Below are 15,361 nucleotides of genomic sequence, written 5' to 3'. Positions count from 1 at the left end.
TTATCCACATCTGTGCCAATCCTTGTTATTTTCTGTTTTTTGATTATAACCATTCTAATGGGTGTGATTTTAATATACATTTTTAATCTGTCAGTTTTAAAAAAAATCTGTCTCCTGTGCTAGGAGAGCTCTGTGACGTTGAACCTGAGAGTAGAGAACTCATAGCACCTTGCTTGCTTGGTCTTCTGTTCTAAGAATATTTTATTTTTATAGAATATTTTGAGCCCATTTATATCTGAAATATAAATGACATAAATTCAGTGATTTGCAGTTATACAGATCTGTATCAGTGTCTTAATCTCAGTTTCCTCATCTGTGAAATGAGGGTCTTTGGTGATTTACTTCCTAGATTGTCTGATTCAGCTGTAGCATCATTCTCATCCTTACAGAATAAAGGTCAGAATTACTGCAAGGCATTTACCAGCCCTCCATAGATTGTGGAAGTCCTCCCTTTCTACCTGTCTTCTCATACATACATGTTAAAGGCCAACAACACAGGTCTACTTATTCCCTAATCATCCTTCATAATCTCTTTTAATTGTTCCTTCTCCCTGATTCTTTCCTTCACTGATTCTAACCTCCCTTCACACTTTGGTTTGGTGGAAGTCTTACTCTAAACTTCAGGTAACAGCTGAGCTCTCACTTGAAGAAGTCTTCCCAGTTCTCTGTGACCTAAATTAATTTCTAAATTGTTATTCTCATAAACCTTGAATTTTTAGACTTATCACATTATGCCTTTTATTAGAAGGATGAGTGTGTGTGTGATTTTTATTTGACCCTTCCCCATAGTTTAATAAGGTCCTACACTGCTGGGACCATATCTTACTCATATTATGACCTTTTGCCTATGTCAGGGCAAGTAAGTACTTAGTATATTTTACCTGAATTTCAGCAAGAGTGGAAAAAACGTGTATTGACCAGTAATCAGTTTTCTGGCTTGGTGTTGCTGTTTTGTCTAGGAAATGTAATCAACAATATTTTCAGTAGATTTTCTTTGTATTTTGTATCTACCTTTTAGGACCAGTGTTTCTTAAGTCAGCAATAAAATTAACTACAGCAGGAACTTCATTAAAGCTACAATTTAGGATATGAAATGTGAAAGGTTTCTAACTTTACCCTGTACATTTCACGTACATCATTAGTCACTGTTAGACACTTTGGTCTTGCTTTATATAATTCAGTGCTGAATGTGTATTTTAATGTGAGAGTTTTTGACATCAACATTTTTAACTTTCGTCTAGTTTATAATATTAACTTTGAGTTCATGGAAATAGCTGCCTGTATAGATTATGGTTTGAAACTGCTAATAAGTTCAGTCAGTAATACATGATCTTTAGCTCCTAAACTGTGAATGGTAGATTTCACTTTTTGTTCAGATCTATGTCTGAATTGAAAGGGGTCACAGTGTCTGAATGCTGAATAAAGCAGTAGAATGCTAATCAGAAGATAGAAGTACTAGACTCACTCCATTATTAACTTACACTCTGTTCAGGAATCGACATGGGTATTGGTGTCTTTTTTTAACTGGTATTAATAGTCCCTGCTACTTGATAGTTTGTGAAGTGCTTCATCACCACCATTTAAAAAATGTTTTAAATTCTTGTAGCGTTTTGAAGTAGTTATCTATTATCCCTGTTTTATAGATGCGGAAATTGAGACTTAGAGAAATTCAGTCACTGAAGATTTGGCTAGCAGTAAAATAAGTAATAGACTTGGAACTAGACCCCAGGATTTACCCCACAGTTAAGACTGTTAGCTGCAATCATGCTGTGGTGTGTTTTTTTGTTTATAGGATTCTACGTAAATGCACTGATGTTATTATCAACAAGTTATCTTGAATGTCACTACAATGTGTGTATATATATATATTCTATTGCATGTTTAAATCTGTTTCCCTCGGTGGTGTCTGGTAACAGATTAAACTTCAGGGGTATGATTTTCATTACTTTTTCCAAGTGAATGATTTTGAAAGCTATCAAAAGCATTTTTCTATTTTTAAAATTTTCCTTCAAACCAATGTTTCCTTTCAGAATTACAAAATAATTTTAAAAACATGATTATCTGATGTTAACTGTTAATCCTTAAGTATATAATTAAAATTTTTGTTCAATACTTGATTAAAAACTATTTCTGAATGTTCTGTCTTTATTCTACAGAATGATAAATAACGCTGATCATCTCTAGAAAAGATATTGATTCACCTCATGTAAAGTATGCTCAGTTCCTTTCCAGTGGTGTAAGTATCTAATTCTTCTCTTAATTTTCATCCTCTCAATTGTTTTAATAAAATTAAAAAATCATTATGATTATAATCCAAAAATGACAGCAGACATTTGTAGAGTTGAAAGAATTTTTTCATAGTTATGTGGTAAGGAATGAATTTTCAAATCTATCAACTTTCTCTTTTACCATTTCTGTTTCAAGTTTGAAGTCTAACATTAATTTTCAATTGAACATAAAATTACATATAATTTTAAACTGCTTAATAGCCTAGAAATTTGTGAAACAGATGGCTGGTATTAAATACCTTGTGACAAGCAGAATATTGGAAGAATGCTACCTTAATGCTGCCTTCTGTTTGCAAACTACTAAGCACCTTAGCCATTTTCTTTACCTACTGGGGATAATAATGTAGTTAAGTCTATTAGCTAATGTAGCTGGTAGACTTTTCTTTGGAGTCTGGCAAAAAATACAAATTGGATGGTAGTATTATGTAGAGATTTTTTTTGTGCTATGACATGAGCTGTAACCACTAGTTCATATTAAATAGGCCTCTGAATAAAAGTATTCTGGGAATTTCAGGTATTCGAGAAGATAAAGTATCTATTAGCTCATTAAGTTCATCTTTAGAGTCTAGTGCAGAGTGCCTTTAGCATAAGCATTTTCTAAAATTTGGTGCAATCTATATTTCAATTAAATTCCTTCTGTTTTGGTTGACAGTTCTATAATCCAGTAAGTAGACATTAAGATAGATTTTCCTTGTTATTTAGGTTTTTCGTACTTTTTTCTTCTCTCATTGGCTTTATCATATATCGAAAAGTCTCTGGAATAGGCCAGGTGGTGTGAACTGTAGCCTGAGTTGCTGCTAAGTAGCTGTGTCCTTGGGAAAAGGAAGGCACTGTGTTTGCTTTGGGCCTGAGTTTCCCTTTTTTAAAAAATACAATTTATTTGTTAATGGCTATTTTCTATAACCATCAGAATGTAAGCATCATGAGGCCAGGAATTTTTGCCTAATTTGTTCCTTGTTGCATCCTCTCTGCCTTGTACATGGTCTGACACATAGGGGTCACTCAATCAATGTTAGTTGAATGATTTTTGTCTAAATGGTCTCCTGTTCTCTGATTGCACACCTAATTTATATCTCCCTCTATAAACTTGCATGTTTTTATCAACACTAGGATTTTATTTTCCCAAATGTGTATAAGGTGGCTGTAATTTAAAAATCTCAACCTTAATTAGTGGTAATTTAAAAATAACTATTAAAGTGTGATTGTAAATTGAATATAATCTTATTTTTCTCAAAATCTTTTTATTATGAAAAGAACATTTTTATACTATTATCTGTAGTCATAGTCTCTCTTCTTTGCGTTAGTCAGTTCTGCCATTGGTTTGAATTATAGAATCATTTTACCATACTGTGAAGCTCAATCCCCAGCAAATCTTCATTTCTTACTTATTCTCACTCTTGTCATTTTCTTACTTTAAAACTGCCTCTCCTTTGATGGTAATAATAATTTTTTAAGAGTAATGTGCCATAAATAGTAAGAAGGGCCTTAGTACATCTTTAGTTGGTTAATATTATGACTGATGCAATAATGTGTTAAATCATCATGGAATAAATACCATGTATGACAAACAAAACTAGTATATGACTAGACCATATTTTGCCTAGTCATTCTAGATAAAAAGATAAAGACAGCAGTCAAGCTGAAGAAAATGCTGTGTTATCCAATAAGATCTTATTATCTGTTGATGATTTACAGGTAAGGTAGTTGTGTCATTTTTGCACATATGATTTCAAGATTAATCATTTGTGAATGCTTTAACCTTCATGCTTATAGGATTTAGTTTAAGAAAGTATGTTCTGGACCTCGGGCCTTATCCAAGAAGGGTTTACATATCCAAGTAGGGGTAAAATTTATTGTAAAATACATTTACTATTATGGTCTAATAGTATGGTCTTTTAGAATGTCAGTTTATGAACTGAGGCATAATTCCTGAATTTAATTGTTCTTTTATGCTTCAGACATTGTCTGTGTTATTACAGTGTCAAAATTCTTCTCACATCATTTTCAATTATTGTTGGCCTGAGTCTGCATTCAGATTAGTAATTTGAAGTGAAAGATGTTCCTTATCCTGTGAACAGTTCTTCTGCTACATAGGAAAATTAATTCAGTTCTTACATGTTATCTTTTTCTATTATAAAAGAATTGCTGGTATCATGGACTTAGATGACCTTTGTAGGTCATTTTTGCCATAATTTCATGATTATGTGCTTAAACTAGGTGAATTATAAGAAATAAAATTCGAAAATGACAGAATGTGTACCTTTGTTTATGTTAATGCCACTGGAATATTGTTCTCAATATCCAAGAAAGCTTCTAATCTTGGCATTTTCCTAGTAAAATATTGTACCTTCAGTGTCATATGCATGATTTGATCCTGCTCATTATGCCACTATCATTCTGCTCTATAGGAGTCATACATTTTATTCTAGCAATTGTAGATCTTTTTACTTTAGGTATATCTTTGTATTAGGGACCTCTCTTGGTGCAAGGCACAGACATCTAATTTAAACAAGGTGAAGCATATATGGAAGTTTATGCTCTTACATAACAATATAGCAAGAAGAGCAGGGGTGGACTTCCGTGGTGGTCCAGTGGTTAAGACGCTGTGCTTACACTGCAGGGGGCACACGAGTTCAATCCCTGGTGGGGAAGAAGAGCAGGGATGAAGTAGGGGCTTAGGAATGACTAGAACAAGGGATATGAACACTGTAGAACTTTCCCCTTTGCTCTGCATTTCTTAGTATGCCTGCTTTGTTTTCCTACAAACTAGCTTCTTCTGCGTGGTGAGGAATATACCAGACTAACATCTTCCCACAGCTGAGCACAGTTACAGGGACTGTCCATCTTCCTTCTACTCTAACCTGAATATTTTGAGGAGAGCAAGGCTTGGTTTCCTTGTGTGCCCACCCTGTTGGCCAGAAGGTAGGGTATTTTGAGTGACATCCCCAAGAACATGTGATTGGAAACAATGAGGCATTCTGTGCAGACAAAATAATAGGTGCCTTCTGTTATCTCCTTTTATGACTTTGGATTAAAAGTGTTTCCCATAGTCAAGGAATCTGAAATAACATAATATTACATTGCTTCAGATACTGTGGAATCTTTAGTTCTGGTAGTTCTAATATAAGCTTTAGGATGGATACTTTTCAATTAACAGGTTAAATTCTTATAATTTATTTTAGTTTTATGCTAATATATACAGAGTGCTGTTCCATACAGAGAGACGTTTGAAGAATTATATACAGAATACTATCTGCTCTGATATAAATGGGATAGGAAAATATCATAATTGATTTTTTTTGTCTGTATAATAAAACAGTCCTTGAAATCTTGTATCTAAACAAGGTCAGTTTATGACGAATTTTGAAAGTATGAAGACCTTCAAAGCATGAAGTTAGCAATGGACAACTCCATTTTCAAGAGAAAAGGATAATGTATAGAAACCTGAATTTACCAAATCAGTAAGTTAAGAGGTAAATTATTTGGGTTACTAAAGGGATTTGGCAGCTACTTTTAAAAAGAACTTCCTAGGATTAAGAATTAATGCGTTAACTAAGCACTTGATAGAAAGGACCAAGGGCTGAGGGTTAAGATAGAAACTAAAGTGTCAAGTGTCTCTTATAAGCCATTAGGAAAATGTTTACACAGCTTTTTCAACAAATTTTGAGTGTAATATACCTACTGAAAAATGTACAGATCAGTAGTGTACAACTTGGTGAATGTTCATAGCTAATGTACCTATGTAATGTAACTAGCATAGAACAGAACATTACCAACACTGCATAGCATTTTAATAATAGAGCATTTTTGTTAAGCAAGGTGTACTATTCTTTTGACATCAGTCAGGAGGAAAAGTAAATGAGTTACTCTGGTTGAAAGTTTTTTTTTTTTCTCTCTCTCTCCCAAGTAGCTGATGGTATGTTATGGGGGGCGTGGGGGGGGTGGTATATGAAGCGAACAAGAAAATTAGCAGAGTACAGTTGTAATTGCCAAAGATTTAGAATAGCTAATAATTGGCAACAGTCCAGGTGTCCAAAATAGAATGGTAAACAAAACTGTGGTATATTCCTACAATGAAGTACTATTCAGTAATAAAAAGGAACAAACTGCTGATACATACAACATCGTAGATGAATCTCAAAAACTTTATACTGAAAGAAGCCTTACACAAAAGAGTACATAGAAATTCCATTTAGATGAGGTTCTGGAACAGACAAAAGTAATCTGTCATGGGAAAAAAATCTGAGCAGTGATTGCCTCTGAGGGAAGAGGACAGGGACTGACCAGGAAGGGGCATGAGGGAACTTCCTGGGGTGATGGTAATATTCTGTAACTTCACAGGGATTTGAATTTCACAGGTGGATGTACTTCTCAGAACTCATAGATGGTAAACATAAATTTGCATATTTTATTTTATGTAAATTTTACTTCAAGAGAAAAAATACCTGAACAAATACTGAGCTCTAATTAATGATATACATGTGGAAGTATTTAGGGGGAAGTGTACAGATGTCTGTAACTGATTTTGAAATGCATCAAAAGATGAGATGAATAGAGGGATGGATGCATAAGGAATGGACGGATAGTGTAGTAAAGCAAGTAAAATGTTAATGGTAAAATCTAGGTGGTTAGTGTCTGGGCATTCACTGTAAATTTATTTCAACTTTTCTCTGTGTTTAAAATTTTACATTATAAAACCTTGGAGGAAAAAACTAAGCAATCAGGAAAGAATGTAATAATCATGAAAACAGGACTTTTATGATGAATAGCTTGTCACAAATGAATATTGGAAGAGGGCAAAAGAAAATGTTTATAGGTATAAGGCAGATACTGTGGCCCATGGGCACAAATGACCTGCAGCATATTATTTTAGGTCCACAAAATGTTTGTTTTTATTTTTAATGAGCCTGTCTCTAAAACTAGAACTGTTTCACATAAAAATTATAGAGCTCTGCCTGCTTATTTTAATTTAATTTTATTTATTTATTTTAAAATTTTATTTATTTATATTTGGCTGCATTGGGCTCTCTCTAGTTGCTGCCAGCGGGGCTACTCTTCACTGTGGTGCGCGGGCTCTAGGCACGCGGGCTTCAGTAATTGTGGCGTGTGGGCTCTAGAGCGCAGGCTCAGTAGTTGTGGCACGCGGGCTCAGTTGCTCTGCGGCATGTGGGATCTTCCCGGACCAGGGATCGAACCCGTGTCCCCTGCATTGGCAGGCGGATTCTCAACTGCTGCGCCATCAGGGAAGTCCCACCTGCTTATTTTTAAAAGGACTTAGAAAACAAAGCAATCATTGCAATAGAATAGAGACTCCAAAGGTAGATACAGATTTGTGTGGAAATTTTGTATGTGATAAAGGTGGCATTTCAGACCAGAGAAGAAATGTATTACTCAGTAAAGCATATTGGACAAATGAGCTATCCATTTGGGAAAAGATAAAGCTCAAATCCTTTCACACTCATTAGGTAAATATAAATTCTAGATGGAGCAAAGATCTTAAATATAAAAAACTGTTACTAGAACCCCTAGTCCATCAGTAGAGTGGTTTTATCTAAGTGGTTTAAACTGGAGATTTAAAAAAGGACAAAAGCCTGTGTCCCATATCATCTGATTCCAGTAAGTCCTGCCGTATATTGGAAAGCAGAATGATGCATGCTTTTGGAGTCAGTAAGGTTTAAATCTTTTCTATGTCTTAATCAGGCTTGTTTGCAAGATACAAAAGCATTGTGAGCCTTAGTTTCCTCAACAATCAATCAATCAATATAAAACTTAAAAAGAAACTACAGAGGGTTGTCGTGAGGAACTGAGATTATATTACATGAAACTCTTGCCCAATGCCTGCCTAGAGTGCATGTTCAATAAATTTTTAGTATAGAGAGATAGAGAAACAGATCTCCAACAGCTTAGGGGAACTGGCCCAGAGTAGAAGTTTACCTGGAAAGGATGAGAAAATTCGTTGACATTTATTTCCATCAGCAGACACTTACTGAGAGCCTGCTGCATGCCATGCAACGTATTTGGCACTAGAACTATAAAAACAAAAATAGAAGAAATTCCCACTTAAAAAAATCTTAAGAAAGTCAGGTTTTATAAGAAAGGAATTCAAGTAGTGAGAATTTTTATGATATTTGACAACTCCCTTGAACTTAATATTGTTATTGACTCTGAGACATTTTCTGGTGTGCGACAGTATCTTGTGTTAGTTAAAGGAAGCATAATGTAGAAGCAATTTCCTAAGAAAAATGAATAGTTCAGTTTGGCCACAACCACGAAAGATCCATTTCTTGGGATAACTATTAAGAGAGAATACATTACAGAGATGAAATACTCATGAAATTGCAAAGTGGTGGGTGAAATGGTGCTTGATAAATTTTTTTATGTGCCTTTCTTACTTTTCCATTTAAATATTCTTGCTGGTTATTAGTATTTACTTGGGCTAAGCTTACCAAACTGTTTGTCTACAGTAAATGAAGTCACAGAGTTCCTAGGTCAGTTTTGCTGATAAAACAAAATATTACTGTTATTATAATATGATAATAATAATGTCTTAATCATTTTCAGTAAAGAAGTTGATATAGAAATATTTTATCTTCTTTGCATTCTCAATACATAATTATATATTCTTTGGTAGATATTGTAAATAAAGGAACTTAAAAAAATTTTTTTTGTTTTAGTTTGCTGGAAACCATGTCTCACTATACAGATGAACCCAGATTTACCATAGAGCAGATAGATCTGCTTCAGCGCCTTCGACGTACTGGAATGACTAAACATGAAATTCTTCATGCCTTGGAAACTTTGGACCGTCTTGATCAAGAGCATAGTGACAAGTTTGGAAGAAGGTCCAGCTATGGAGGAAGTTCATATGGGAATACTACCAACAATGTTCCAGCATCTTCCTCTACAGCTACAGCTTCCACACAGACCCAGCATTCTGGAATGTCCCCATCACCTAGCAACAGTTATGATACCTCCCCACAGCCTTGTACTACCAATCAGAATGGGAGGGAGAATAACGAGCGATTATCCACATCCAATGGAAAGATGTCACCAACTCGCTACCATGCAAACAGCATGGGTCAGAGGTCATACAGTTTTGAAGCCTCAGAAGAGGACCTAGATGTAGATGATAAAGTAGAGGAATTAATGAGGTTAGTTCCTTTCTTATTCAGAGTCCTCCAAATGTTTATGTTCTTAAGACTGATTTTGAGTAATAAAGCTGTATTTCAGCTCTTTACCTATAAGAACTGTGATGCCCCCTCCCCCTTTAGTGATAAAGAAAAAAATTAAAATTTTTATGTTTTTAATTCAAAAACATTTAATTTTCTTCTCTACTTAAGTTCTTTCTCTTTGCTGCTTGATAAGTCTTTTCCATTCTCTCTGTTATCAAAGCAAAGGTTAGCCTTCTCTTTATGGCTCTAATCACTAACATCTGCATTTTCTGAATTTCTAACAAACATTATAATCCTTAAATCCATTGTAAGTACTTTTTCTGATCGGATGACTTTATCATGATATGTATACTCTTAATTTTTCCCTCCAACATGCCAATCAACAAAATAATTTTGAGCACCTATTTAAAAAGCAATGTTCTTAAGCAGAAAAATAGACATGGTTTCTACCCCTAAGAAGCTAAAGTTCTAATTTTAGCAATAGATGCCATACACACACACGCAAATTTAATGTTATCTATTACAAAATAAGTGTAAACACTTGAAGTTTGAAACACTGAGAAAAGAAGTCCAGTTTCAACAGAGGTGATTAGGAAAGGCTTCACCCTGGACCTGGGACATTTTGAGGGCAGCACTGATGTGCTTTCCATTGTTGTGTCTCCAGGATCTAGAACTGTCCTTGGCACATGTTAAGGGCTTAATATGTCAAGTGAATGGATGAATTTGAGCTAAGCTTTAAAGGATAGCTTCTGTTTTGAAATATAGGAGCTTTATTTAAAGTTAAGGGAATGGTAACAGGTAGAAAAGGCAAGACATGATTAGTCTTATAAAAACTGCAGATTGGCTAGATACGGTAATAAGAATAGTATATTAAGAGGCACTACAGATTTGGGGAAGATTTGAATTCCATATACATAATTTATGTTTAACTTGGTGGAAATTAAAGGAGTTCTTTCAGGTCTGTAGGAAAGAGTTGATAAAAGCATTGTTTTCAGTAGATTATCACTACTGTAGTAGGGAGGAGAGCCTGCAGGTAGATTAGTTACAGTATATATAAAAGAAACTGTAGCAGGAATTTGTCAGAAATAAAATTATAACCTATAATTATGAGTTGTAGTTCTTCTGTAAGACTTTAGAACTTGAAGATAGTATAATGGTGAGTTAATACTGCCATATGGAAGATCTGTCCTGTAGTACCACAAAGGTAAAATATCTTCTGAACAAACTGTCCTGAATTTATTTTTAGGGTGGAAATGCCATATAGGGAATTCTGGGTTAAATGGACTATTGTATCTGTTGGGTCAGCCAAAAAGTTCGTTTGGTTAATGAATATGTTGTTCAATAAAGTTTTTGGTGGAAATGAAAAATGTCTTTTATTTTTACTTAATACCGAACGAACTTTTTGGCCAACCCAATAGATTTCGACGTAATTCCTGTAATGAGTAGTTTCATAGAGCAGCTACAGGACCCTATTATTTAAGCTTTGTGAAACTGAAGCTTTATTTAAGCTGGCCAAAGTTTAGATGTTCCTTTTGAATTTAACGTCTATATCACTGTCAAGATTAAGAGAGAGGACCATTTGGGCAAATAGAAGTTACTTTAGTAGTTAAAATGTAAGAAGGTTAGCTTTTAATTATGCTAAGTAGAGTGGGTATCAACAATAAAATTTGTTAGAAAGCTAGCCTGTTTTTTGTTGTTGTTGCTGTCGTTAATCAGTTTTAATGAGCTTTAAAAATAATAGTTAGTTCCCAAATGTGTGTTAGCCTAACAAGAAATTTGGGAAAACTTTCTTTTTAACAAAAGTCTCTGGAAGACTGTCCAGAGTCTAAAACTTGACTATAACGATCTAAAAAATTGACTATTAACTCTAAGGTTATCATAATGTTGTAGTTCAACTGTGTCCTCAAAATAAACAGAAAACCTATTTAGCCAGGACTAGGGTTTGTAGTTAAATCCAGCAATTACACACATTCAAGTGTCATCATTAGATATATATGTGTTTATAATTGTTACCAATATTTAATTTACATACATCCTACCTTGTTGCATAGGTAGGATACTTTATGGCTTCTTTCTTAGAACTGCTCCTGTGGTTTCCTCTACTCATCTAGTGGTCTCGTTGAACCTTCTGGCTCTGTGGTCCTCTGCCATTGCGCCCTCACCCACATCTGCATTCTTCCTTTGTGCCCACCTCTTGTTTTTCTCAAGTTTGCAAATAGTACCAATCCTTAGGTTTGAGGGAGAAGTTGATTACATGACTGGTTTCACTTTTAATCATTACAACCATGCTGTGTGTGAGGTAGAGCAGAGAAATTGAGATTCACAAAAATTAAGTAATTGACCCAAAAAAACTTAAATATTAAGTGGCAGAGCTGAATTCTAACCCATGTCTTTATTACCAGTGTGTCTGTCGCTGGTATCTGTTGCCTCTGTAAATAAATTTTTCATGTGTGTAGATTTCAGTAAAATTTTAGGAATGGTGGTTAATGTAACTCAAGACAAAGTGTGAAAGCCATAATGGACTTATCTCCCACTCTTCCCCCACGTGATATTTGCCATATCAAATCGATCACTTAACTAGCCTAATGAGTTTTTATTTGGTAGAATGTTAGAGAAAGTTTTGAGTAGTGAATCTTTCTGAGTACCCTGTGCCCACATAGGGCTACACTGCCCTTTGCCTACTCAACACTGTGGTGATATAGTGGGTTGGATTTGGTGGTGTCTAGGTGGGGAGAATGGATACCTGAATGCCTTCCTGCCTCCTTTCCTACATGTGTCATATGTAATTCACCTCTTATATGCTTACATTCCCCAACCTCCAGAGCACTCAGCCGTAAGATAGAGCTTTCAAATTTCATAATCACTGGGTCCACGAACTTAACTCCTAATAATTTCAAGGTATACAAAGGAAGCTTTTTTTTTTTTTTTTGTAAAACTTGATTAATTTGTAACTGTGTACCTGATTAGCTTGTTAAAAATCAGAAAGAGAGTAACTGCTACTTTTTCCATTTTTGGATTGATCAGGGTTAAAAAAAAATGAAAGGGAAACTAGAATGTGAATTCTCAGCAAATTGTTGAATATAACATTTTAGGAAGGACTTTAAAGCCAGGAGCTAGAATAAAGACCAATTTTCCATGTTAATATTTTTTAAAAGCATCTGTTAATATATATGTTTATATATAGGTATATATGTACATCTGCTAATATAATAGTGTGTACCTATTAAAGTGTATCTGTCCTATTGTGTATATATAAAATAACAATTGAAATGAGGCTTAATCAGAATTAATAAACAATGTCATATAAAAGATATTATTCCTAACTACCCACATACTAAATTTCATGGGTGTTTAGTATGTTATCTAGGATCCTGAGACTTTCTTCTGAGTTGGTTATCCATATGCCTAATAATAGCTTATTTACTTGTGTAGGTAGGGATTTATGTTCTATAAGACATAATAATCAGTTACCATGTTGTTCACACAGACAGAATAGCTTTTGTTTTAACATTATCTTTTAAAATTCTAAATTATGCTTTATCTCCATGAGTAGAAATTAAAGGGAGAAGGTTTTTATTCATATGTGAAAAAATTTGTGTGTAATTATATTTTCCCACCTGTGAAATAGTCTGTCTTGGTAGGTATTGCTCCATCTCTGGAAGTCTTTGAGATAGATGTCTACTTTAAAGGGTCCTACAGAATGTGTAGTGTATATCAACTAAGAGAATATGGAAGATCTTAAAGCATACCACTTTTAAACATTCAGTCTTTAATAGCCTTTGTTCCAGAAAAGGGAGTATTACCATTTTGAGCTAGTATACATAACTCTCTTCCATTCTGTTTTGGGAAGCTTAAACATATTTGATATTAAGAATTTAGAGCTGTTTTATAAATTATCTAGATCAGGTTTTCCATTTTACAACCTTTTATCTTCAACTACATTTGTTCATTCATGGAACAAATTAAGCTCTATTATATGCAAACCCCATGATGAATAAGACACAATCTTTGTGCTAAAGGACTTTGTAGGCTAGTAGGAGAGATAAGACCAGATCAGGAACAACTATAATACAGAATAGCATGTAATATATTCACATGTGAGTAGTATAATCAAAATGGTAAAGTTAGTTATTGGAAGAAAAGATCTTTTTTAGCTCTGAGGATCAGGGAGAACTTCTCTGAATAGGTGGCAATTATTATTATTTTAAGATGTCTTTAAAAAGGGTAATTTCACGAAGAGGCATTACTGAGTGTGTGTAAGTGGTTAGATACAAATAGAGTGGTAGCTTATCTTAGAAATAAACTATAGGGTCAAAGAAAGATCAGCCTACACTTCACTTTTATTCCATAAGACTGGAGGATAGAAATCATGAGAAGTGTGAGATTTTATAAGATAAAGGAGGAAAAGTGGATTCATTCTCCTTAAAGATGTCAAATTTTAGATGAAGAGAGGAAGTAAGGAGTAGATGAGAGAGTTAGATTTGGAGTCAATGAAGGAGTTTTCACACCAGGAAATTGGTGACTTCACAGGGTACAGTGTGGACAACATTAGGAGAGGCAGGTCGTTAAAGAAGGTGGAATGAGTGAGGGGCAATATGTGAAAGTTTGAAGAACAAATTTAACCCAGTAGAATGGAAGTTTTTGAAATACATAAGAGAATTGGACACAGTGAAAGTTAAATGCTGTTACTATTTTGAAAATACCTAGTGTAACCAACCAAATGACACAACACTTGTATCTAAATTGACTTTATAGAAGTCTTTTCATGGTGCCTTAAAATACCCAATGCAGATGTTTACTTCAGTCTTACATACTTAGAGCAGATTGTTTGTTTATTCTTTTCCTGGGATTCTTTCCAGGGTATTATAAAATAATAGTCATTGTTTATGTAGTGCTTTTACAGTTTCAAAAAGTTTTACGTTGAAGAATTAAAAAAATTTTTATACTATATATACACACACATTTGATATTAAATTTTGTTTAAATTTAATTTCAGTGCTTAGAGAAAAGTCTTAAAAGGCTTGTGGTGGGGGGTATTAATGTTCTCATTTCACCAGATGATGAAACCAGCTTTATTAAATGACTTGCCCAAGCACACTCTTATCTTTTAAGTTTTATGTTTTTCTTCAACTTGAAAAAGTTTCTCTCTGGTAAAGCAGTTGAGTAAAGCGGTTTTTTTGGTTTTTTTTAAAACTCATTGTGGGTGCTTAGAAACTTGCCAAGGATCTAAAAATATAGTCTCTGAGAGAGGGTAAGTGAACTGCTGCTGTCTTGCAGACTTTTTGGTGTTCCTTCTGTCTTGCTGCAGTCCTTGGTAATATCATACTGCAGGGCTGTGAATAATTCACAAACCGGATATGCCCTACTGGAATAATTGAGTGTTATCTCCTCTGTGACTTAGTCTCTAGGTGAAATTGATTTTAAATAAATTGATTTAAATTCCAGTTTAAATGAGTAATCAAGAAAATACCATTTAATCATTTTCCCCACAAAAGCACATTTTTATTTAACCTTAATAGATAGTCTCTTAAACTCAGTTTTCATTTTCCTAGAGGGACACTCTATACATTGAAATGCAATGCTTTATTTAAATTTTTTCAGGTTAATTTTGTATCTGTATCAGAAACCAAATGATTTGGTTGTTTTATTTACATAAGCCAGTTGAAATAGATACTGCTGAAGTTTATCTCTTGCTCTACTGATTGTCGATGGATATTTGACAGCCATATGGTAATGTAGGCAGTTATTTTGTTTGACATTAAAATGTATTTCTTTGTGCCTTTTTCTTTCAGATACATAATTTTAAAATGAGAATGATACTTTTCAAAGAAATATTTCAAATATAAATAAGCATTGTAGAAGGAATCTAGGGAGTATCTAGATCAGTATGAGAAATTTCAA

General features: G+C 34.1%; 1 protein-coding gene across 12 annotated transcripts in view; it reads left to right on the top strand.

Moving 5' to 3' along the window:
* HMBOX1 (homeobox containing 1) overlaps window positions 1–15,361 on the top strand; it is a 178,918-nt gene that overhangs the window by 81,511 nt on the left and 82,046 nt on the right. For 9 of the 12 annotated variants that reach the window (XM_036855834.1, XM_036855833.1, XM_036855832.1 and 6 more), the window contains exons 2-3: window positions 2,157–2,236; window positions 8,963–9,439. In XM_036855834.1, the coding sequence (XP_036711729.1) occupies window positions 2,214–2,236; window positions 8,963–9,439 (500 nt within the window). In that variant the 5' untranslated portion in view covers window positions 2,157–2,213. Of the gene's footprint in view, window positions 1–2,156; window positions 2,237–5,633; window positions 5,750–8,962; window positions 9,440–15,361 lie in introns of all 12 variants that reach the window. The other 3 variants (XM_036855838.1, XM_036855836.1, XM_036855835.1) reach the window with 1 other exon arrangement.

The sequence above is a fragment of the Balaenoptera musculus genome, chromosome 6 (genome assembly GCF_009873245.2).
Source record: "Balaenoptera musculus isolate JJ_BM4_2016_0621 chromosome 6, mBalMus1.pri.v3, whole genome shotgun sequence".
NCBI lineage: Eukaryota > Metazoa > Chordata > Mammalia > Artiodactyla > Balaenopteridae > Balaenoptera > Balaenoptera musculus.
Note: the sequence above shows the minus strand (reverse complement) of the source record. Positions and strands in the feature narration are given on the sequence as shown.